Here is a 25,315-nt window from a genome sequence, read left to right on the forward strand (position 1 = left end):
CCCCCCCCCCCCCCCCCCTCCATTGCGGCAGGGGAGGGCGGCAAGCCCGGCCGGGGCTCTCCGCTTTCCCCCCGGTGGCCAGAGCGCCCGGGGGAGGGCGGAGAGCCCCCAGCGGCCAGAGCGCCGGGGGGAGGGCGGCAAGCCCGGCCGGGGCTCTCCGCTCTCCCCCCGGCAGCCAGAGCGCCGGGGGGAGGGCGGCAAGCCAGGCCGGGGCCCCGCTCTCCCCGACCGGCCGGAGCACCGGGGGAGGGCAGTGAGCCCGCTGCGGCTCTGCTCTCCCTGGCGGCCCGAGCCCCGCGGGGAGGGCGGCGAGCCCAGTCCCGGCCCCGCTCTCGGGCCGGAGCGCCCCGCCGTGCCGCCCCCCTCCAGGCGCCGCCCCAAGCACATGCTTGGTGGGCTGGTGCCTGGAGCCGGCCCTGATTGAGAAGATTGTGATTCAGGCAGGCACAATCTCTCCAAGTGCAGCTCTGTGTCCAGCAAGGGTACACACTTGGCACAAGCCATTAGGATGGAAGAGACTCCTTCAGTTGGTGTGCTGGCTCCACTCGTGGCTGGTGGTAGAACATTCATGAGAGTTAACGTAGCTAAACTCAAGACAATATAGTATATGTAGAAAAAATTTAAAATGTAATAGGCCAAAGAGTAGCCTGCCTTTTTCCAGTGTGCTAGGAAAACTGTCTCCTTTTCTTGTGATGTCTAAATGCAGCTGAGATATTTTGAAAGCAAGAGAGGGGCAGATGCAGGCAGTCTGTCTCTGGGAGTGTTGGATGAGGGAAATGTGCTGTACAGAGCACCCATGCCTACTTTGAAAGGAGCAGTATGCACTTCTCCCAGTATCTGTTGACAGACACTAGCAAGTGCACATGGGCCCCCATTCTATCCAGGTTATTCTTCCAATATAACTGTCTATGGCCTCATGGATGTGAAGTGCTGCCAGGCACACTAGCTGAACTGTGCTGGATGGGTGCATTGTGGGTGGCAGGAAGGAGTTTTCTCAGCCCTCTTCCTACATCCAAGCAGGACCACCAAAATTTTGCTTGCTGTAAGGGCTCCAGGCTAGTTCTCATGGATAAATTCAATCGCACAGACCATTTCAGATATAGTTGTATTCCAGTTGGACACTTATACTCCCGGACAAAATTCTGTGAGGTAGAGTTGGGGAACTTCTAGCCTCACAGGGCTGCCCCCCAGACTACATCCTTTGTGGCGACGCAAGAGGAAAGGAGACAGAACGCCAGGTCATGGTAGCCAAAAAGCCTCCCAGGGAATTTTTCCTGGGGTTTTTATTCTTTCTACTTCCCTGTTTACAACACTTCTAAGTGGTTGAATTGTTGCGCATAGGAGGAGCGTACAGTGTACAACAACATGAGATAACAAACCCATATCTTGTGCACGTGAAAGCAAGCAGCGAGGGTGAAAATCAGGTCAGCCAATAAGTTTCCCAAACACAGACGCTGGGGTGAAGGCCACTCCGGCCTCGTAGCCACGGGCACAGTGTGCCGCACCCGTGGGCTGACGATTCGGGAGCTATGCGTCCCTACATCCCCCCCTTTTTGTTTTTGGCGGGCCAGGGCCTGTTTGAGCACACGGTTGGCCCGTTCCACAATGGCCTGGCCTGTGGGGTTATACGGGATACCAAACGTGTGGACAACGTCCCACGTGGTACAGAAGGAGGCAAAGGCCGAGCTACAGTAGGGGGGCCGTTGTCGGTCTTAAGATGGGACGGGTGACCCATGATTGCCATGGCGCGAATCATGTGATTAATAACATGACGAGAGGCCTCACCCTTCTGGGGGGTGACCCACACATAATGGGAAAAGGTATCTACACACACATGAAGATACTGCCAGGGGGCAAAAGGAGGAAAGTGTGTAACATCCATTTGCCAAAGCTGATTGGCCGAAGTGCCGCGAGGGTTAACCCCCACCTCCGGGCTATTGGAGAGAGAAGCGCAAAGGTCACACTGGCGAACAATGGCCTGCGCCTGATGCAATGGGAGAGTGAACTGCTTGGCAAGGGCCTTGGCGGACTGATGGAAGAAGGCGTGGCTTTCGATTGGGGAGGAAAAAATTGAGGCCACCGATTTGACCGCCTGGTCGGCCACCGTGTTACCCTCTGTCAATAGGCCCGGTAGTGTGGTGTGACTGCGAATATGTGCCACAAACAGTGGGCTAGAGCGGGAGGAAAGGAGCTGTTGCAGGGTGAGAAAAAGGGCCAACAGATTGTCATCACAGGAGGGCGACACATAGGAACCTGGAAGAGACTTAAGAACATTAGTAACATAAAGACTATCAGTAATAAGATCAAAAGGGTCATCCTGGAAACATCGGCAGGCCAGGATGACAGCGGCCAGCTCTGCACGCTGGGGAGAACGCTGAGGTAGGGTAAAGCGGACTTGCCAAGTGCCCTGCTCCTGCCAGCTGACCGCACCTCGCGTTGGGCCGCCGTCCGTAAAGAGGGTAAGTGCATCCTCAATGGGGACGGTGGACAAAGACGATCGGAGGTTGAGGCAACGTTGTTGCAAGAGCGAGAGACGGGGGTCAGGGGGAATGTGATATTTAATTTCCCCGACATAGTCGGCAAGAGACAACTGGAGGGTGGCACTGCAAGAGACAGCGCGTTCCCAGTCTTTAGCCGGGATGGGGACAATAATGGCAGCGGGGTCGCAACCCAAGAGGGTGCGGGACCGTTCCCGCACTTTGAAAATCAGCTCGGCGGCCTGTTGAGGGAATGTCTGAATAGTATGCAGAGGGGAGTGGGTCAAATAAATCCATTCAATTAGACGGAGACGTGCTGCCGCCCCCTCCTGGGCGAGGACAGCTGTCGGTTGTGAAAGTGTGGGAAGCAAAATGGCAAAAAGGGGCTGTTCCCTATCTCGGTGGTCGACCCACACTTGGGCCAGGGTCCGGTTAATGAGGGCGACCGCCTGGCGCTGTTCCTGGGAAACGGAAATGATATCCCCGGGGAGGCGGCCCTGCCGAAGGCCAGAAAAAAGAGGGGATAGCATGGAGGTAGTCAGAGGGCAAAAAGGGCGAATCCAATTGAGCGACCCTAATAACTGTTGGAGCTGTACGAACGTAAGAGGGTCGGGCAACACCAGCTCGGGACAAACTGGGCGGGCATATGACTGGAGCATACGGTGACTGAGATACAAAAAGGGCAGTTGATGCTGGACCTTGTCCGGCGCAATAACTAAACCAAACGTTGCAAGCTGGTGGCGCAGTTCGTCCAGCCAGTTATCAGGAAGTATGGGGTGAGCCACCAGAATGTCATCCATATAGTGATAGATTAAAGCATCTGGGTGTGCTGTGCGAAACGGCCGTAAGGCTTGCACAACAAAACATTGACACAAGGTGGGGCTGTTCAACATGCCCTGAGGGAGCACATTCCACTGATAGCGTGGAGTGGGCTGGGAATAATTTAAGACCGGAACGGTAAAGGCAAAACGCGCCCGGTCCTCAGGGTGTAGGGGGATGGTAAAAAAAAATATCTTTTAAATCTATTACAAATAATCGGTAATCACAGGGGATAAGGTTGGGATTGGGGGTACCACACTGCAGGGGACCCATAGGCTGTATAATTTTGTTAATGGCGCGAAGATCCTGCAGGAGGCGCCACTTGCCAAATTTCTTTTTAATTACAAACACGGGGGTATTAAAGGGGCTAGTGGACTCCTCCAAATGCCCTGCCCGTAGCTGGTCACTGACCAAGTGCTGGAGGGCCTCCAGCTTTTCCAGAGGAAGCGGCCACTGCGCAACCCATACAGGCTCGTCAGTGAGCCAACGGAGGGGGAGGGCCATACGCCTAATCATCAATATGGATGGTGGCAGTGAACTGTGTTAATAAATCACGGCCCCACAGGTTGAGGTGGACGGGGAGAATGATAGGCCGGATACGGGCGCGGCGGGTGCCCTGGGGCGCCCTAACCTCCAACCATCGGGCACTCCGTTGCGAGTCCTGCGCCCCGCCCACATCCCAAACAGCTGGAGCCTGCTCCGTGGGCCAATGGGCTGGCCACTGCGCGGCGGCGATGACGGTGACGTCTGCCCCAGAGTCGATAACACCCTCGAACGGCTGATTGTTGAGGCAATAAATGCGTTTGGGTTGGGGTGATCCAATATCTTTAACAACCGCTGCCACTTGCGGGTGAACAGTGCGCTGGCCGGTGGACCCGAAGCCTCCGGTTCGGGGAACGTTTCTTCCCCCTGCCGGAAGGGAGTAGGGCACAAGTATGAGTTGCACCCAGGCATCTCCCTGAAACAGCTGTTTCGGGAGATGACTCCACAGTTGAACATGGATAACTCCACCATAGTCCGAATCCACCACCCCAGGCACCACAAACAGGCCCTGCTTGCTGGCGGATGAGCGGGGTAGGACAAGGCCCACCATGCCCTCCGGCAGCGGGCCCTGGATCTGGGACGGCATGAGGAGGACCTCCCCGGGGAGAGTTATATCCATATTTTCCTGATTAACAAGGTCAATCCCCGCACTGCCCCTTGTGGCGGCGGGGACGTCGTGCACGGAGAGGGGCGCGGCCTTGGGCCTCGGGCTGGTCGCAGGCCCGACTACTAGTTTCCCGGGGGGTTGTCTTGGCTGGCAGTTAAAACCCGGTTGTCACCCCCGGCTGAGCGACACTGCGCAGCCCAATGGTAGCCCTTTTTGCATTTTGGACACAGCGTGCGGGGCCTCTGGTCTGTTCGGGGTTTGGGTTTGTCTTTACACGCCCCCCCCCCCAGGGGCCCGGCACTCCCGCCGAAAATGCCCGGGCTTTTGGCAGTTAAAGCAGTTCCCCTGAGGCTTCTGCCCCTTGTGCAGGGCAGCTGCCAGTAGGGCCATTTGATGGGTTTGGGTGCCTACGTCCGCACACGCCTGCAGCAATTCTGCCAGGGTATACCCCGGGCGCCCGACCACTGCCTGCATGGCACGGCGGCAATCTGCATTGGCATTTTCGTAAGCCAAATTTTTGCATTAGTTCAGTCTGGGCCTCCGGGTTATCAATCTGCCTCTGGACTGCCTCTTGGAGGCGGTCAATAAACTGGTGGAACGGTTCGGCGGCACCCTGCCGAGTAACCGCGAAGGACTTAGAGGACTCGCCCGCAGCGGGGACCCTGCGAAACGCCCGACGGACACACTGGTCAATGATGGGATAAGCTGCCCGGGGCGTGCCCACCGCCTGCTCGGGGATGCCCGAAAACTGCCCCGCGCCATATAACTGCTCAGCGAGATAGGCCCCCCCCACCCTGTGCTGCCGCCGCAAGTGCCTCTCGCTGATACTCGCTATCCCACACAACATATTGCGCGGGAGACAGCACCATGCGACACATGTCTTTCCAATCTTGGGGGAGCAAGTGATAACCGTTTGACACACCTTCCAAGATCCCCAGGGTGAAAGTGGACCGCACCCCGGTCTCACGAACCGCCTTGCGGAGATCGCGCAGAACCAAGTAGAGGAGAGCCTCCCAGTCCACGATCTGCCCCCCATTTCCATCATCCTGCCAAGAGACGGGAAACGCCTCGAACCCACAGCTGGATTTCTTGTCGGTCAAGAGACCGGCCTCGCGCGCTCGCCGCACCGCCGCGGCGACAGCACCCCCCCCCCGCCCGACCGGTGGGCAGGGGGGCGCCGCCGCAGGTGGCGGCGCAGGGAGGGTCAGCTGCGGGTAGGAGGGGGGTGGCCCATCACCTGGGGGCAAAAGGGAAACCGGCTTGGGACCGTCGGGGCCGACTCCCTCCAGCGCTTCCTTGCAACGCTGCCAGAGCAGCAGGTGCTGGACCGGGGCACGGGGTTCACTATACAAGGTGGTCCCAATCCGTATCCAATCAAGAAGCCGTAACGACCCGCAGTCCTGATACCAGGGGCACTGGCGATCTATCTCCCTTAGAAGGTCCTCAATATGAGCGACCGAGACAATGACACATGATCGTTGCCGTATAATCTTTTGTAACTCCCTTGCGTGCTCCTTCTGGGCACTGGAAAGTCCCCCCCCCCATACTCACGAATCAGGGGCGGCAAACGGCCGCGGGGGTGCACTCGGCGTATCCAGCCGGTGAGCAGGGGGTTATCACGTCAGGGTCACCAGATGTGGCGACGAAAGAGGAAAGGAGACAGAACGCCAGGTCGTGGTAGCCAAAAAGCCTCCCAGGGAATTTTTCCTGGGGTTTTTATTCTTTCTACTTCCCTGTTTACAACACTTCTAAGTGGTTGAATTGTTGCGCATAGGAGGAGCGTACAGTGTACAACAACATGAGATAACAAACCCATATCTTGTGCACGTGAAAGCAAGCAGCGAGGGTGAAAATCAGGTCAGCCAATAAGTTTCCCAAACACAGACGCTGGGGTGAAGGCCACTCTGGCCTCGTAGCCACGGGCACAGTGTGGCGCACCCGTGGGCTGACGATTCGGGAGCTATGCGTCCCTACAATCCTTCCCTTAAGTGATTATATAGCTTGAAAAATCATACCATAATCCTGGCAACAAGATCCCCCTAGCAGATCATAATGTCCAAGGAAAGGAGAAACTTGGAAAAGAGTAATGCCTAGAGACATGTGTTTGCAGACTGTGCAGCCACAAGGCCCAGGCGGGCTGCCCAATTCTGGCTAGTTCAGCCCCACAGAAGAACCAGGAGTTTGGGTTTGCTCCATTCCAAGCCAACTGATTTTTGGGTAGAATTTTCAAAAGCATTTAACTGACTTAAGGGAAGAAGCCTCATTGACTCACATAGGCTCTTTTGCAAATTCTACCCTATTATTTTCTATAGGACTTTTCCCATACACATTGTAGACAGTTGACAGGTAATTCAAAGAAGTAACACCCAGGTAACATAATAGATAGATTGACACAATAGAATATATGGAAAAAAATTCTGAAGGTGTTTGCAGAATTATTAAGACAGCAGTAGTGTTCAATGGCCCCCAATCAAGATTGGGGCCCTATTTTGGTAGGTGCTGTACAAACACATGTAGTCATGGTTGTGCATTCATGAGTTTATGATCTAATGTAACATAAGGTGTAATGAGTGTGTGTGACAGCAGTAGGAGGGGTAAGGAGCCAGGAGGAGAAAGGAGACAGTGATAAGACCACATGATTACATGGGTATCTGCACAAAACTTCATTTCTCCAAATCATATATTTTTTTAAAATCATCATTTAAATTTTTTTCTGTAAAAACCTTAATAGCTCACACTCCTTTGACATTTGCCTCCATGTTAAAATAAGTGATTCTGGGGTTTCTACCTTTTATTTTTATTTTGTATTTGTTTCTTTCCCCCCCTTCCACATATATGCTATCACCAACCAACACTCTACCTAGTACTATTAATTCTTTACAAAAATCAATATCTATCTTTAAATCACCCTAACAATTCCCATGAATTGGAGCTCCTTCCTGTCTTTTTGCAGAGTGCCTGCTCCATTGGAGGGGGGGGGCACCAGGATTCTCCTATTCCGTCTGCCACTGTCCAAGAGCTGGGAGAGGGGACAATGTGGTGTCAAGTGCAAGAGAACAGCAAGGATGAGCTGAGACCCTGTATACTATATTTCAACATGCATGAATTTCAATAGATGAAGACTTGATTTTCTTGTGGAACTAGACATTATACATTGCACAATTATACATCTTTAGCAATAACTCTAGCAGTTGTTACTATGATAATGCTCCAGCATATAATATCTATAATTTACAAACTGTAGGGTGGAGTGAGACAGTCACTCCATAATTAAGGCTGCAGATGAATTTGTGTTAGCAGGTAATTTTGGCCTCTCTCTATAATCTACAAAAGTATTATATTGACCTCAAAATTGTCAGATTACTTCTGGGGGCTAGGTAAAATATTTGACAAAATATTTCCACAAAGCTGGAAGTGAATTGGACAATATGTTCCAGAATAACACTCTAAAAATAGAGGTGTTTAACAGTTCCAAAGGTCTTCTAATTATTTGTTTTATTACTTTGTAGCAAGAAAGTAGAATAACAGAGAGTGATAAAAGCTACTTTACTAACTATCTGAAATTTTGTGCCCAAAATAGAAATGTAGTTGATTAAAGTTTGATTTCAGGAGCTATTAAATATGATCAAGAAAGGTAAGGTTGCCAGGGCATGTGAGCTATCACATGGCCAGTAGAATATTATACTCACAAACAGAGACTGGATGTTATGCTCAAATGCTGGATTTTGCAGGACACTTAGAGCACTAGGTATACATGGGCTCACAGCCTTGCAAATAAGGCCTAATCCAAAACCCACTGAATTCAATGGGAATCTTTCCAAAGATTTCAATGGACTTTGGACCAGGCCCATAGTTTGGGGAACACATGCCAGTCATTACCATCACAAAACCCTCCCAACAGGCTTAAAGCAACTTGAGCCTTTCTAGGCTTCCTGAGAGTTAAATGTTCTTATTTTGCAGAACCATAGGCCCATTACAACTATGCACCAATACAATCTTTGTTCTGCAAGTTATAATCCTCACTTGGGTTGGCACTCAAATGCATTATGAGCTAACACTAACTCATTGGCTTCCACAAGCCTCACATAGTGGTCAGCTGCATTCACTGAACCTGCACAACAAACCCATAGTATCAGAGGGGTAGCCATGTTAGGCTGGATCTGTAAAAAGTGACAAAGAGCCCTGTGGCACCTTATAAACTAACAGACGTATTGGAGCATAAACTTTCGTGGGTGAATACCCTCTTCGTCAGACGCATGTCCACGAAAGCTTATGCTCCAATATGTCTGTTAGTCTATAAGGTGCCACAGGACTGTCGCTTTTAACAAACCAATCGTGGTTCAACTGTTTATGGTAATTCACAGTTAGGTCATCAGGGATTTGATGTATCTGCAACCTTATAGACTATAAAACATTTTTTGTATGTGGGTATCCCTGTAATTTCAAAACTTCTAGTGTATTCTTGATCCTTCCTAGAAACTCAGAAAAATCATGTGCACTTAATGCATTTTGATACACTTATAGCAGTTTGTAATTCATACTTTGTGGGCTTTTTATTTCCTTTGACATTTGGATGGGAAAGCATAAAATGATAAATCAGTGAACAACTTCCTCCTTACGGTCAGACCCCATGCCATTTGCCAATAAATCCCAATGTTTGCCTGCTGTCACATCACACTGTTACAACCATGCTCCAAATGTCACATTAGCAAAGTCAGGTTAAAATCACTTTGTATTATAACATTTTTTACACTGACCTTTTGAAGGGCCAGAATGACAGGAAAGGCTTAGTGTCTAGTGCTCTGTGCAGGGAGCCTCTATTTATTTTTTTTTTATGAAGAAAAGAAGCACAGGCCTCATTTTCAGGAGCCTATTAGAATAATCAATATTTCTGAATATGAGACATTGTCACAACAGAGCTAATTCACTTAGGGCCTGATCATGCAAGCAAAGGTTGCAGAAGCAGCCCCTGAAGCTAATGGAGTTACTCACCTGAATAAGGACTCCTGGATTTGGTCTTTCATGTGGATAACACTTCCAGTTCTTTTAAAAATATGCCAATAAAGTAGCCTGCATTGTATGTGCTCTCTAATCTCCTCCCTTTGGCAGTCTCAGTTTACCACTTTAACAAGTTTCATGGCAGACTATACAAGTGTTTCTTTCACCAGGCTTATTATTGACCTTTTTAAATAGCAGGGACTTTTGTTAATAAATAGGCAACTGTTATACTCTGATTTACAATTGCTTATTGATGCAAAACACCCAGATGCTTTGGTAATAGGTGGCAAAATATAGCTCTAAGGGATAGATTACCCAGTCTTTCCTGTGTAAGAGGTGGTGTGTGGCCATGCTGTCTCAAGAGTACAATTCCCTTTCTGCTGCTGGGGATGGTAATCAACTACTGATCCATATCAGTAGCATATTTCTACCCTCATGTCCCATGCTGGCTGGTGCACAGGGGGAGCAATTAAGGCCCCACCCATTCCCCCTATTTTCACTGGAGATGCAGGGAGGCTGTTCAAGTGTCTGGTGTTGTAGGAAGGATTTATAACCCGGCCCAGTTGTGCATATCCAGCCCCAATCTGGCCCAATATAAAGACATTAACATTATAAATCACGTATGCTCCTAAATCCAGGCTTATCCAGACAAAACTATACAAGACCCTTTGAGTCAACTAAGACCTGGAGAACTCACATGTCCTGGATGTGCAGAGAGTTTACCTATCCAGGAGAAGGCTAGCTCACTGCACAAAGAGTTAACAGCTTGCCAACCCTCCAAAAAAAATTAATCCCCAAAAACAAACAACAAACCTTTGTGCCAGGAGGCACAGTTTTTTGTCTCTGTGTACTTCCTGCAACTCACTATTCCTATGTCTGACCCTATCTCTTACAGCTGTAATACACTAAACAAATGCAAAATTTATTTGGTGCATTCTTCATTTTGGCAATAATTTTAACAGTAAATGTGCTATTAAGTCATCTTTGGTCAAATCAGTTCTCTGGAGATAGAGGTACTAACTTGTATCACTTAAAAAAAATTCCCTTGTATTAAGATTGACAATGTTGTAAGTAAACATCTTTCCTAACCAGCCCTAAAAACACAGCGCACGTACTATGTGAAGTCCAAACTCCTCTCTTTCAGGCAATTTGGCTTTATTAATCAACAGTCAACCAATCAATTAACAAAGTAGAGTTCAAGCTTTCTCCTCAGATTTCCTTAGGACCCGTAGAGCCCTTCTGCCTTAGAGAGTTAATCCTCCCCCAGTCCAAGTGGGGTAAAGAGTCATCTATGTTAGTCAGCAAAACCCATTTAAATGTTCCCCCTTTAAGATTAACACTCGTGACCAGGGTGGGGTGTTTCAGGTAACACTGCCAGCCTATTACAATTATCTTAAGCAATGTAATGTAAGTCATACATTGACATCTAGGAGAGTTATTTAGGGCTAAAAAATCAGCAACTTAATTTGAGAAACAAAACACTTTTTTTTCTTGCCTCTAACATGGTTAGTTATTACATATGCTCATTTCCCACTAAACATGTTTACAGAATCAATCTTCTGTAACTTCTGTACAAGACTTTAGTGATGATGTATTTAAACAGATTGTTTTTATGGGAACTAAAATGTCATTTTAGTGAATGAGGTGCCAATACACTGACTGTGTGGTTAGCGCTGGTTTGAAATGAGATTTGCATTTTAGAATGACAGAACAAATGCAAAACTGTGTCATGGTGGCAAAAACAAGGAGTGGCAAAACTGGAGCGCAATTGAGTCTGCTCATGCACTTTATAAGTAATCCACCCCTACAGTAACAGTATCTATGCTGTGACCGTGGAAACTGGAAATCTCTAAATGAAAAGTATTTCCAGAATTCCAGCATTAGTACCCGCATGGATCCTTACAATACAAAACAGCATTTTAGTGAACCATCTTAGATTTCTTGAGCAGTGAACAATACATCTTTACCACATTTGTCTTCAGTTTTACCATCAGTCCTTTTCCCTGTAATAGACCTCCCTCCTACAACACAGAGGTACTGAAACACCACCCTCATTGTGTGTGTGTTCCTGTATGCTTGTAGTGTCAGCTATTATTCCACAACTGAATAGGATGATAAAGGAATGAAATCTTATCAGATAACCTCCTTGTAAGACTCCATTCCATTAGGTCTTCGGAGTGGTTCTCTAAGAGTATGTCTACACGGCAGCTGGGAGCACAGGTAAGCACAGGCTGGCCACCTGAGTACAAACCAACAGCCTGAGTACAAACCATCCACACCCGCTAACTACGTACTTAGATGGTAGCCCCAATCACCGCCCATGCCATCCCTGGCTACACTGCTATTTTTTGCATGCTTCCTCGAGCAGAATTAGTGCATATCGGTCTTCTCATGCGGAGAAGCATGTTCCCTTCCTAACCCCTCCTTAGCATCTCAGTTCCCAACTACACAAAGAGGTTTACATGCTAACATTTTTTATTGAGCTGTCCTCTACATTTACTGGGTCAAAGTGCTGTATCTCCAAAAAATAAATCCACAGCCCTCCAGTGAACTAGAAAGTTTCTTATCTCTCTGTAAAACTTCCTTCCCCTTCTTTTCTTAAATGAGTTTCAGCTGTTTTGTTTCCTTTTTAACTAAGAATTAAGCCTAGCATCATTACAATCGATTAGCTTCTTAATATTTAACTACATCAAACAAATATATTTTTCCATGACAATATAACTGGAGAAACAATATCCTTGTCATGAGCATTTTTCACCCACCCTCATAATTTTACTAGTAACAGTTTCTTCCATACCACATTACTACATATAGGCCAAATGCTCCTGTCCTAAATTCTAAAGGCATGGAATTGCCCTGGCACTGTTCATGGAAGGAGCAGGTTAGGGAGAGACAGAGTAGAGAGATTCTGCAGCCCTTGTGCTTTCCTTTACACTGCCTCTCTCCTAACAACAACAAAAAGAAACCAGACAAATAGGGAGTGAGTTGTATCTGGCTGTTCTGTGAAAATATGGCAGCATTACGCACCATGTAAGAGGAGGCATCCCTTAAAATAACTAATTCTGAAATAGGAAAAATTTTGAGTGAAAGTACAGAAAATGTGCATCCACTATTTCTCAAAAACAGGAAGTTTCCAAGTCACACAAAGTTCTTTTCAGATGTTTCTTCTACATCATTTGATTACTGGGAAAAATAAATTGTGTTAATTATTTGGAACTGAATACATACCAATCTTGTTGGAGAGTAACTTTCGTGGAATTCCTATTAATCATTTTCTATGTTTCCTTTATTATTGCCTTTAACTTTTTACTTGATTTCTTTGCCTTTGCGTTTAAAAAATCCTTTAGTAAAGTATATAGTTTTAGTACAAAATGGTGAAATTGGTTTCTATAAAACTTAGCACCTTAGAATTTAGGGTGAACAGAAGTGAGTCTTGAAAAGGTAGCTAGGAATGTTTATTATTTAGAGTCTGCCTTACATACTGTAAATCAGCAATTTCTTTCATACCTGTGCTTGCTACATTAGGGATTTTTGCACAACCCAGACAATCCTACCTTCACATATGTTTTCTTCCTCTACAAAAATTCTCACATGCACTTAAACAGGTCTCCTCCACTTTGCATACAGGTAGCTCCCCTCCTGCTCCCTACATACCTTTCTTTTCTTTCCCTACACACCCCTCTCATCTCATTCCTCCTACTTACTGTATATTGCTTAGTACCACTGAGTAATTCCTCTCTGTTGTTGGGGTTTATATCCTTAAAATGCCTCATGTTAAAATTTGGTCATAACTTTGGCAAATTATCGATTTTTAATCCTTCTAATCTTTCTACATAAATAAATTCTGATGGATTCCTAAGCATTTTTGGTGCTCATCTCTGCACTTCCTTCAATTTGTCAGGTTTTTAACTGCTTAGTGCTCATATCTGAATACAATAGTCCATGTATGCATAAAGAAGAATTATCAATAAATACACCAATACATAATTCCAGTGGAGCAGATTACAACAGGAACAACAGACTGAGGGAAGATTATTGTTGCTAGCAGATACGGCATACAGAAAGTGTATAGTAAACTTATGTTTAAATTATGTACATTTCTTAAAAGAAAATCTTGGTGGATTTGCAAACAAAGCCACCAAGTTGATAGCTTCTGGGAGGTAGTGATGGGGGCATATATAATATATCCAATATCTCTTTGTGCTATTAACTGTGATGTTGGCAAAAGCAAATAATCTGTTTACTCCGAAACCACACGTAAACAGTTTACCTCAAGGAATTGTAGGTGTACCCCATGTCAAGCAAATTTCAAAGGCTGTCTAGAGATGACAAAAGCATTGGAATTAAAAATGGTCACGTATTAAAAGAAATTTGCCAAAATTGGTATTATTGAAACATGATCAAATGATTCACATAATATGAATATTAAAATCAGTGGATACACTCTATTTAGGAAGGAAAGTATGGTCTGCATTGACATTTCAGAAAAGCAGGACCTGGAATACTTATGGACAATGTTCTAAATCCGTGTGTAGTGGGGCGGCTGCCCCATTCCCTGAGATTATGGGCTGCGGCAGGCCAGTGGGCCTGCGCAGACGCCCAGCCAATCAGAGAAGGGCTTACTGGGAGCCAATCAGGGCCCAGGTTGGAGACAGCCAATCAGGGCCAGGCTCAGCCCTATAAAAGACTGCACAGGGAGAGAGCAGTCAGTCTGTCCCAGGCCTTTGAGAGGGGAAGGTCTATCTCCAAACTGGGAGATTAGCACCGCGGACAGCGCAGTGCTGGCCATGCTCAGGGAGCAGAGGGGAGCTCTAGCCTGAGGCCTGCCAGGCTGCAGGCCCTGATTGGAAGGGCCTAGCGGGTGCAAGGGGCTGTAGGGGAAGCGGCCCAGGGAAGCGGATAGATGAGGGGAGAGAAGGATGACAGTGAGGCTGCTGCCAGAGGGTCCCTGGGTCGGGACCCAGAGTAGAGGGTGGGCCTGGGTCCCCCCCCATCCCCTTGCAGTATATCTAGCTAGTGGCCGTAGGGAGCGGCCAGTACAGACCACACCAGATCCCTGATGGGGGTGGGGGGGATTAGACTTTGGGGTGTGTGGTTGACTACGGTGGCTGGAGAAGGAGACTGCTGATTGACACTCCCCCCCAGAAGGGGGTGTGGAAAGACAGAGGGGCACTGCTGGAGGGCAGTGGTCCCGAAGAGGACGCCACGAGTTGGTGAGCGATGTGGGCTCAGACACGCCAACCGAGGGCGAGATGACGGTTGGGACACCGCCAGGAGAGGGCACTCCACTGGACTGAGCTAATTCCCAAGACAACCAGTAGGAGGTGCCACGGTGGTGAGTCCCAACCCCGTTACACTGTGGTTTTCAACCTTTTTTAATTTGCGGACCTGTAAAAAATTTCGAATGGTGGTGCGGACTCCTTTGGAAATTTTAAACATATCTGTGGACCCCCAGAGGTCTGTGAACCATAGGTTGAAAATCACTGTTCTAAATGATAAACTGAAAAATGGGGTGTTACTGGAGGTTTTGTACACCCACCAAACCAGACTGAACATCTCCTTAAACATCTGTCGATAATATGGAGAAAGGAAAAATTGTGTTATCAAAAGGGATTTCAATCTAGGGGATATATGTTGGAGGTCACATGCTGCCACTAATAAAACTTACTTGGAATTTCTAAAAGGTATAGATTATAATTTTCTAACACAAAGTATTACACTCGGGCTAATTCTATATAGGACCTTATTCTTACAAATACAGAAGAATTCATTGCTAAACTAAAAATTATTTGCTTAGGTGCCAGTAATCACAAACTAATTACATGTTTAAATGGAATGGAGTTCTGATAAATTGCATATATGTCACACACACACAAAACTACATTAAAAACTTTATCAAGGCTGCAATGTCAAGTACTGAAAGCTGGGAAATGACAAATAAGGTAGCCTCTACAACCTTATTTCAGCCCTCTTGTGCATATGGACAAGTATGCACAATCTTTTTTTCCCCACAGGAATCCTACCTCATTCAGTGCACAGCATGAATGATCCTCAATTAATGAACAGCTATTCAATATTTTATTTTATCCTCATTGTTAAATGCCTTATTTACTGCACACTATTCAAACTATGTTTTAAAGACCATTTTTAATTTCCTCATATGCTTTTGTATGGTGTTCATCACTATGGTATCTGAGTGCTTCACAAATATTACCATAATTTATCTTCACAGGACTGCTACAAATATATAACTAGGCAGGATGTTGTCTTAAGACCAGAATATGCCCATTAGGGGTGATGTCTTACAGGTTTCACTATATTCAAACAGCTATGGACCTGTTCTTAGTGACCTTAGAGCCTGTCTCATATGATTCTGAAGTCTGAAATAGAATTGTTGAATGATAACAGCAGGTGCACCATAGATTCAATTCTGCTGGTAAAGTTACAGGGGAGATTGACTTGGCTAAGTGGTAGCTCAGAGGATCAAAAATATTTTACATTCCTGATTTTAGACGTGCTAATAGCTTAGTGACTGTGGTAGCTATGCCTGTCACTGATCAAAGTGGAGCCTAAGGGCAAGAACAAAGCAATAGGAACCTGCCTGCACTGAGAAAATGAAGTGTGTTTAGGAAATGTGTTAGTTAAACAAATGTTAAGTAACATGTTTTTAAATACAACTTACCACCTAATGTAGACATAGACAATGAAGAGTGAACATATTTTTAAACATCCCTGGTTTTGTCTTCCGCAGGTGCTTGTGCTGTTTTAAAAACACATTAATTACCATGTGTTGGTTAACACATTTACTAAACACACCTCCTTTCCTCAGGGTAGACAAGGCTTATGAAAAAACTGCACAGCAAGAGTACTGTAAAGAGACAGCATTTGTTTGATATACACTCTATATGTTCATGAGAAGGAAAAATTAATTATACATTAAATACCAGATATCTAGAAAAAAAGTTTCTCATTTATTTAAAGTTAGCTGGCATCATTTTTTTGTGGCTCTTGTACAAATATGAAGGTCAGGCATAGTTAGAGCCCAATATGGGGTTAATTTAAAATAAAGCGCTCCTAAAAATGTTTTTTTGTATAGTCCCTGAACAGATATCCTAAGCTCTCCCATCTGCTGGTAACTTCTGAGAACAGCCCAGGCCTCCCTTATGGAAACAAAATGGGACAGGGAACAGGAATCAGCCAGGCTATAACCAGCCAGAAAGTCAGGGGAGAAGTACCAGAAGTTCTTTCAGCAATTCTGTTATGGTAGAGGTGGGATAAAGCACCCCAAACCCTCAGAACCCAGGAATGATGGGGGCAGGACAGAAATCCATAACTCTCATCCCCCCTGTAGATACCAGCAGCTGGGATGGGTGGAGGGAACAGGCACTTCCTCTTCAGAGAAAACCAGTTGGTCTTGGGGATAATCACATCCCACCCAAAAGAGTCAAGGCAATGAGATCAGAGCATCTGATTTAATTGTCAGTGTACACTGCCTGCATGTGGTCTAATCCTCATATGGATTTCTGTCTGTGGTACAAGTCCAGCCCCATCATCTGGTACTCACAGGCTCTGTCTACACTAGAACTTCATCGGCAAAACTTTTGTCATTCAGGGGTGTTAACACACACACACACACACACACACACACACACACGAACGACAAAAGTTTTACCAATGAAAAGGGCTGGCGTGAACAGTTGCTTTGTCAGGAGGAGCGCTCTCCTGCCAACAAAGCTGCTGCCGCTCATTGGGGGTGGAATTCTTTTGTCGGCAGGAGAGCTCTCCTTCGGGATACCGCTGAAGGGGTTTAAGCATGTATGTGACTTGGTAGATGGCCCACAGTAGGCATGGGAGCTGAGGATAATGGCAATATCATGCACTGATGCAAGCGGGTGCTATAACAGTAAGTGTGCCCCCAACAGTCCCATTTATCAATTGACCCAGATCACATAGAAGTCTTTGTGTCTTCTACAAACTTCACCTGCAAACATTGTGTATTTTCTCCCAGGTCACTAAGAAAAAGCAGAGGCCAAGAAACAATCCCTGTGGCATCTCATAAGAAGTGTACCAATCAGGGCCGGCTCTGGCTTTTTCGCCGCCCCAGGCGAAAAAGCCTCGGGTCGCGCCCCCCGCGGGGGGGGGCGGCCGGAGCCCCGGGGGGAGGGCAGCGAGCCCCGGCTGGGGCAGGGCGCCGGGGGGGGAGGGCGGACGGAGCCCTGGGGGCAGGGCGGCGAGCCCCGGCTGGGGCTCGGCTCTCCCCCTCTGGCGGCCAGAGCGCCGGGGGGAGGGCGGCGAGCCCTGCTGTGGCCCCGCTCTCCCCGGCGGCCGGAGCGCCGCGCCGCCGCCCCCCTCCAGGTGCCGCCCCAAGCACCAGCTTGGGTGCCTGGTGCCTGGAGCCGGCCCTGGTACCAATTAACTGATGATTCCACTCTAACAACTGTTTTGTGATCTATAAGTTAGCTAGCTACTCATCCATTAATATGTGCTATATTGATTTTGTATGGTGCTCATTTTTAATATGAATGTTCTGTGGTACTGAGTCCAATGCCCTACAGAAGTCCAAGTATATAACATCAAAATTTAACTTATCAACCAAATTTGTAATCCCACTTTAAAAAAATATTCAGTTAGATCAATTTTCCACACAGTCATGGTGATTGGCATTAATTATATTCACAAAATTTAATTCTTTAATGATTGAGTCTCAGTGGATCAATTTTATTTTGCCCAGGATCTGTCAAGTTAACAGGTATATAATTATCCAGGATAACCCATTTACACTTTTTAAACACTGGCACTAAAATTAACCTTCTTTCAGTCCTCTGGAACTTCCCTAGTATTCCAATATCTGTTTAAAAATTAATATCAATGTTTCAGAGAGCTTCTTGACCAACTTTTTAATATCTTTAGTAGAAGATATCTAATCCTGTGGATTTGTATTGATATTATACTGTAATATTGAAAGTATAATAAAAAAGAGAAACAAATCTGTTTGCTGATGGTTTGGGGGTCATTTATAGCAAGCTAGCCAGCCTCTTCTCAGTTAAAATAACACATTTTTTTTCCTTATTTAAATTCTATACACTGCCTCCTGCACTCCATTTGCAAAGTTACTAAGGAAGGGACACAAGCAATTGAGAATTGAATATAAATGTGCTAAATAAATAGCATTTGCATTTGATTTAATCTAGCCTTTTTTCCCTAAAGCAGTAAACAAACTGCATGTCTACATGGACCTATGTTATAGTGAAATGAGCTGTGCTACAAAAAAATTGGTTAATGGCCACCCAAGGATGTAGAATTGAATGATCTCTGAGATAGAAATCCAGTGCTTGCCAAGAATTGTAAAATGGTCACCTTTGACTCCTGGGTCCTGACTGGCTAAAAATAAGTTGAATACAGAGCATCTGAGTATACAGCAGAACCTTTGCATATTAAATATCATTGATGGTGAAAAATGAAGGTAATCGCTTAAGTTTAACTTTAAAAATCCAAGAATTCTTAAGATAAAACAATTTTATTAAAAAAATAATATGGCCAGAACTTCACCAGCTTCTCTAAACCAGTTCTGAAGAAATATCCTTTTCCTTCTCCTCGGACTCCGTACTCTTAAGGTCCCCATACGGAGAGGATCCTTCACATATCCTTCTTTCCTGCATGCAGTTGGGGCTCAGCTGCCTCCAAGCATAATCCATACAGAACCCTCCAAGCTTCTGAGGATTAACCAACTCTAATCAAAACCCATTGGCACTACTTTTATATTTCTTTTCTCTTGGCTGTCAACCCAGAAATCAAGAGCTGCCTGAAGAAAATCAGCATTTCTTTATCATTAATGTTGAGGGGAAAAAACTTTGTCATGTCCCGGGGCGGGGAGGCATGATCCTTGTAGGCAGGTTTTAACAGGGTGGAAATGTTTGTGGGGAGGTAAGTTTAGCTAACAGCGTCAGTCCAAAGTGTGATAGCATGACCAGTCTGAAAAAATGGTTGCTGTCATGAAAGGTGCAAATGGTTATTATGGGTAACAGACCCATTCAAAGGTAGAGTTGAGAGTTAATGCCTATATTGCGTAGACCTACTGCTTGAAGGACAAGCCTTTGCCACGTTGACCAGCAGAATTACATTTGGAATAGTCTTCTAAACTTGGTGAGAATGTCACTCTTTCTTTCCTAAGCATTATTTGAAAGGGATTTGCCAGCTATCATCTCACCACTGTCCTCAGAAAACCATCATCTTATGCAGCCATGGCCCACCTGAGCCTCACCCTCACTATAAACTGGATATATCAGATATTCATTGCACTAGATACCACAGATCAAAAGTATGACATGTTATTTATACATAGACAGTGTTGCAACTAGCTGTACTATAAGATGATATAGTGCCAGATCATAGCTAGTCCCCTTACACAGCTTTGAATCATGGGGTAGGGAGGAGGGAGTGAGGGTGGGGCTAGTTTTGCAGCCCCTGTGCTACTGAGATGCTTCTCCCCAGGATGCCCCCAGCATGAAAGGAGCCAGCAGAATTGGACAGTCACATTGGGGGAATATGCTGCACTCCATGAAGGGGTATCGTTCAGAAACTGAGATATGGAGGATCAGAGCTGGTGGCTGGAGTGATGGCAGTTGGGTCTAGTGGTCAGTGTGGTGGTAGCCCGGCCAGGAGCCAGAACCAAAGATCAGCACTGGAATAAACAGCAGGCTCTCAATAAAGCAATAGTAGTGCTGGAAGCTAGAGCAGGAGGAGGATTGGAAACAAGGCTAGAGTGGGAGCAAGGCAGGAGCAGGCTAAGGCCTGTGGAGTGGGTCACCCCTATCAGGCAGGGGAGGGGTCCAAGTCATGAAGTGACATTAGGCAGACTGAGCTGCTGTTTTACCTGTGAGACGTATATACCTGCCTGGAGAGTCATCAGACCAGCTCCTGGCTTGTGGATTGGCTGGAGCCTAGCACAGCAATGACTCATTGCCTCACATATAGCAGCGTGTATGCTTGTACACTGAGGGCTAGATTCACAAAGGAACTTGGATATGATGATGAGCAGCATTGTCATGCATAACTTTTAGGTGCCTAGAAAATCACCTGAGTTCAGTGCCTAGGCTCCCTGTACAATGAATGGGGAGAAAAGCAGTCACAAATGCCAGGCGACTAAACAATGCTTCATCTAAAAAAGCCAATGGGAGATGCCAAGCTGACAGGTGTGTACTAAGTCCCACTCCTCTCAGAGACAGGCATCTAAGTCTGGGCTGAACAGAGGCATCTAACTCTGCTTGGATTCTCAGCTGCAAATCCCTTCTTGCAGTTAAGTGTAACACCAACAGACCCTGGTCGGTGGCAGGCGGGATCAAACCAGGGACCTCGGGAAGTTAAAGCATGAGCCTCTACTACATGAGCTAAAAGCCAACTGACTGTTAGCTAAGGCTGTAGAGCAGACTCACTTTATCTCTCTGTCTCTAAGTGGTCTCGGTGCCACTAGATGGGACAGACCACCACACCCAGAAGGTGTGTGGGTTACATAAGCACCTGTGCTGTTTTAGCAAGAAGCAGCTGGGGGGTGGATAAGGCGCAGGAGAATGACTAGGTCCCTCATAACTCTTCGCTCAGTGTTCAGGGATCTGGGAGACACCCTGGTCAAATCCCTCTGCCACCTGAGGAAAAGAAGGAATTTGAGCTGAGAATCTACTACCTCTCAGTTGAATGTCCTAACCACAGAGTTAGGGATATTCTGATATGTAGCTCTCTCAGTCTCTCCTGGTGAAGCTGTTTCACTGTGGATAAATAACAAAGGAATCACTGGGCTAGAGAGAAAGAGAGCAAGCATGAGAATGATACTGTAGCCTGTTGATTAGAATACTCATGTAGGAGAGCGAGGATCCAATCTCCTTGCTCTAACGACTTTGTTTTATTTATTATCCACAATGGAACAGCTTCAATAGGAGAGAGTGAGGGAGCATAGCCCAGTGCTTAGGGCACTCACCTAAGAAGTTGCAGGTCCCACTTCAAACCCCTTTTCCCCCTCAGGTGGAGGGGGGGGCTTCCACATCTCACATGAGTATCCAAACCACTGGGCTAGAAGTTGGAGGGAGGTTGTCCTCCTCTGGCTGTTTTTATGTGAATTCAACTATAGGGACCTGTTCTGGTAGATGAGGTGTAAACACACTTACTGGATTGGGTTCTGCAGGTAAGTTTGGCGGAGGAATGCCCCTGTTCCCCTGGTTCGTGCATTGCTCTTGGGCTTTGGTGTCCAGAGCCCTGGCGTGGGGCTGCAGTTTGCATGCTTAGAGGCAGGAATGTAGGTGTCTAGGGAACTTTTGGAATCATTGGAACAATTTGCCCAGGGTCATGCTGGATTCTCCATAACTGACAATTTTTAAATCAAGTTTGGATTTTTTTTTAAAAAAGACATGCTTTAGGAATTATTTTGGGGAAGTTCTATGGCCTGTGTTATACAGGAACTCAGACTAGATGATCATCATGGTCCCTTCTGGCCTTGGAATCTATGACAAAAAGCTTTTATGCAAAAATTCAGGGGCTGAAGCTGAGCAATTTTAGGTGCCTACAGAGCTGGGGGCAGCTAAGTGGGGGTTTTGTGAATCCTAGTGGGGCCTGATTCTAGGATTTAGGTGCCTAAAGTGGCAGCTAGGTGCTCAAGTCCTTTTGTGAATCTATACCTGAGACTCTCCAACAGGTGTTCTGCCTCCCTGGGGGAGATTGTCTCCTGAACTGGCCTCCCAGTACAGGGCTGTAGCTAAATCTCACGGTTAGCCTGTAGAGAATGCCAGCACGGAGTTAAAAGAGCTGAGATACAGGGTGGGTGAGATAATATCTTTTACTGGACCAACTGTTGTTGGTGAGAGAGACAAATGATGGAAGTTGGTCCAATAAAAATTATTACCTCATCCAGCTTGTCTCTCTAATATCCTAGGACCAACACAGCTACAACAAACTGCACTAAAAAAACTGGTGAGAACAACTATTCCATCTTTCTAAGTTCTAAACCTGCCTTATTGTTCAGAAAGGACTGCATTTAACACTCAATATTTCTGCTCTTTAGCACAGCTTTTCAATAGCTCTTTGCTTGTTTTAAATCTCTGGTTGATGATGAATATTAGATGCTCAGTGATGCTTAGTGCAAGCAAAGTATAACAATACAATTTTTCTCAAAGAGAAAGAAAAGTCCATTATTTCTGGGCACTTGTTACTTCATATTCCTTTATATAGTTTATTTATTTTCAAATGGCTGTATGTCTTCAGGCTACTCTGAGGCAAATACAACTCAGTCACACAAGTTTGCAGTACCAGACATGATCATAATGTAAATTAAAGGCAATAAACATCCATAGCCTACCTTGAAACTGTGTAAATTTGATGGTTCCCATTCTCTCTCCATTTCTGAATACAACTTGACCCTAAATAAAGCAAATAAATACCTTAAGTTTTATAAATATTTTATAATTAATTTTAATTCAAACTACAGTTCATTCCAGTTGACAGTTAAAACATCTAATATGGACATTTCTTACTCAAAGATCAAACACAACTGGTATTCAAATAAATCAATAACTAGCCCTATATAGAACTTTTCATCCACAGATCTCAAAGTGTTTTACAAAGGAGGTCAGTATCATTATACCCATTTTACAGATTGGGAAACTGAGACACAGGGAAGTTAAGATCATCTAGCAAAGCACTGGCAGAGCTGGGAATTTTAAAACCAGGTCTCTTCATTCCCAGCCTAGTGCTCTTAAGGAAGTTTTAGGGGCTTGAGGACCATGTGCTTGGAGTATTAAGTGTGCAATTCTGCTACCCTTACTCATCTTGGGCAATGACTTAATACATGATCATAGAATATCAGGGTTGGAAGGGACCTTAGGATGTCATCTAGTCCAATTCCTTGCTCAAAGCAGGACCAATCCCGAACTAAATCCCCAATGGCCCCCTCAAGGATTGAGCTCACAAGGCTGTGTTTAGCAGGCCAATGCTCAAACCACTGAGCTATCCGTCCCCCCTCAGTTCTGCTAAGATCAGTGGAACTACTTCTATAGTAAGATATTACTTTAATGTGGGTCACTGTTGTAGAATTGGACCCTAACTGACAAAGGACCTGCACTAGGCACTCTGGCTGCCAGAGATACCTCTGTAGAAGTTTACTTACTGTATTGATTTGGACTAGAGACTGCTTAGCCCTTATGACAGCGCATAGTGGATGTGGGGGAGGGAGTAAGGACCTTCCCCTGCTCCGCCCACCTTGCCTTGCACAGCATGCATAGAGAAGTAATCTAACCCTTGTGATTGTCATTAAACACTGTGGGAGCCTAATTATCTTCTCATATCAGTGCAAATCAGCACTTAGTCCTTTGAAGTCTGGGGACTCCCGCCAATGTAAAACCAGTGTAAAAGAGAGGAGAATCAGTCTGTGTGTCTTTGAATGTAAGAGACACACAAATAAGCTGTTGTTCCATCAAATCCAGTAATCTGATTCTGGCAGTGGCCTATGTCAGATGCTTCAAAGAAAAATGAATATCCCCATAATACACCAGGATATTTGTGGAACTCTGTTTGTGAGGAATTCATTTCCAACATCCTGCAGTTGATTTGGTCATAACAAAATACGTGGAAAATTGAGGTTTCATATCCATTGTATCATTGTTTTTATCTAGGATTACAGTAAGTGTTATTGAATCTTATACAAGTATCTGGTATTTTAAAATATGCTATTAAATAATTTATCTCATGAACTTAGAGGCAATGAATTTCACAGGTTGACTATATGCTTCATAAACAAGTATCTCTTTTTATTAGTTTTAAATTTAATACCTTTCAGTTCTGCATCCCTTTGCTCTTGTTTTATGGAATAGAGCAAGAAGGAGCATCTGAACAGAGGCCTTATGACCTTCATTAGTTAGAGTTTATAAATCAAGACACTCCTTTCTCTTCTGTCCATGCTAAATTATTCCAGTCTTCATAGCCTCTTAACACTTGTAAATCCCGCCATGTTTCACTCCAGCTATCTTCACTTTCAGGTACAGATAGTCTCCTTAATGAGCTATTGGCCACCATTCCAGTATGTGATCAGAAAGGAGGCTCTGCAGCAACTGCACGTCCATCATTGACTTTCCTTCTCTCCAGGGGCTAAGCACAGTCTCATTCAAGATCTGTTATGTATCCAGGTGTCGCCGTGCTGCCCTAAACACCTGGACTAAAATTTCTAAAGAGTTTTTCAGCCACATCATATATACAGTTCCTATGTGGATGAAATTCAGTCATCATAGTTACTACATTTCACACCAATGTGGGTCTTAAAATAAAGAGAGCTGAGATGGAGATGCAGAATGAAGTTAACAATTAACATATGCCTAGGGCTAGGAGGTACATTGGTTAAATCATTTCCCCTACACCGCTAAAGATCTAGGTGCAAAACCTGACTTAGTCACAAATAGAATGAGTTTGGTAGTTCAAAATCTAGAGGCTCTGGCAAGGTTGCTGTTGTTATTTATTTATCCTGTACCAAAAAGTGTGCCAGATGTCTCAGACCACAGAGAAGACGTGATCGCTGCCTGGAAGAGCTTAAAATCCAAAGTATCCTTACTCAAGTCCAGTAATACCTTACTGTGTGAATAGTCCAACTGACGTCAAGGGGACTATATGCAGACTAATCAACTTGAGTAAGGGTGTTAGAATTGGGCCCTAAATAGTCAAGCCAGATAAAGGATGTGGGAAGGGCACAGCCATACCAACAAAGGCATCATCAGTTCTGCCTGGCCTTTACACAACTACATGGAATAGGGGATGGAGCCATGAGCCTTACCTCCCTTTGTAAGGATAGACAGAACTGCAGACCCTGCACTCATGGAAGGGAAGCACAGTGATTGCTTCC

The 25,315-nt window shown here is 45.7% G+C and overlaps 1 protein-coding gene across 1 annotated transcript in view; it reads right to left on the reverse strand.

The window, feature by feature from the left end:
- The window catches only part of GABBR2 (gamma-aminobutyric acid type B receptor subunit 2), an 860,826-nt gene that overhangs the window by 313,525 nt on the left and 521,986 nt on the right, over positions 1–25,315 (reverse strand). The window contains exon 8 of the mRNA XM_026659240.2: positions 22,787–22,847. Coding sequence (XP_026515025.1) covers positions 22,787–22,847 — 61 coding nt within the window. The remainder of the gene's footprint in view (positions 1–22,786; positions 22,848–25,315) is intronic.

Source organism: Terrapene carolina, unplaced genomic scaffold, assembly GCF_002925995.2.
Source record: "Terrapene carolina triunguis isolate 2854851 unplaced genomic scaffold, T_m_triunguis-2.0 Scaffold613, whole genome shotgun sequence".
Taxonomy (NCBI): domain Eukaryota; kingdom Metazoa; phylum Chordata; order Testudines; family Emydidae; genus Terrapene; species Terrapene triunguis.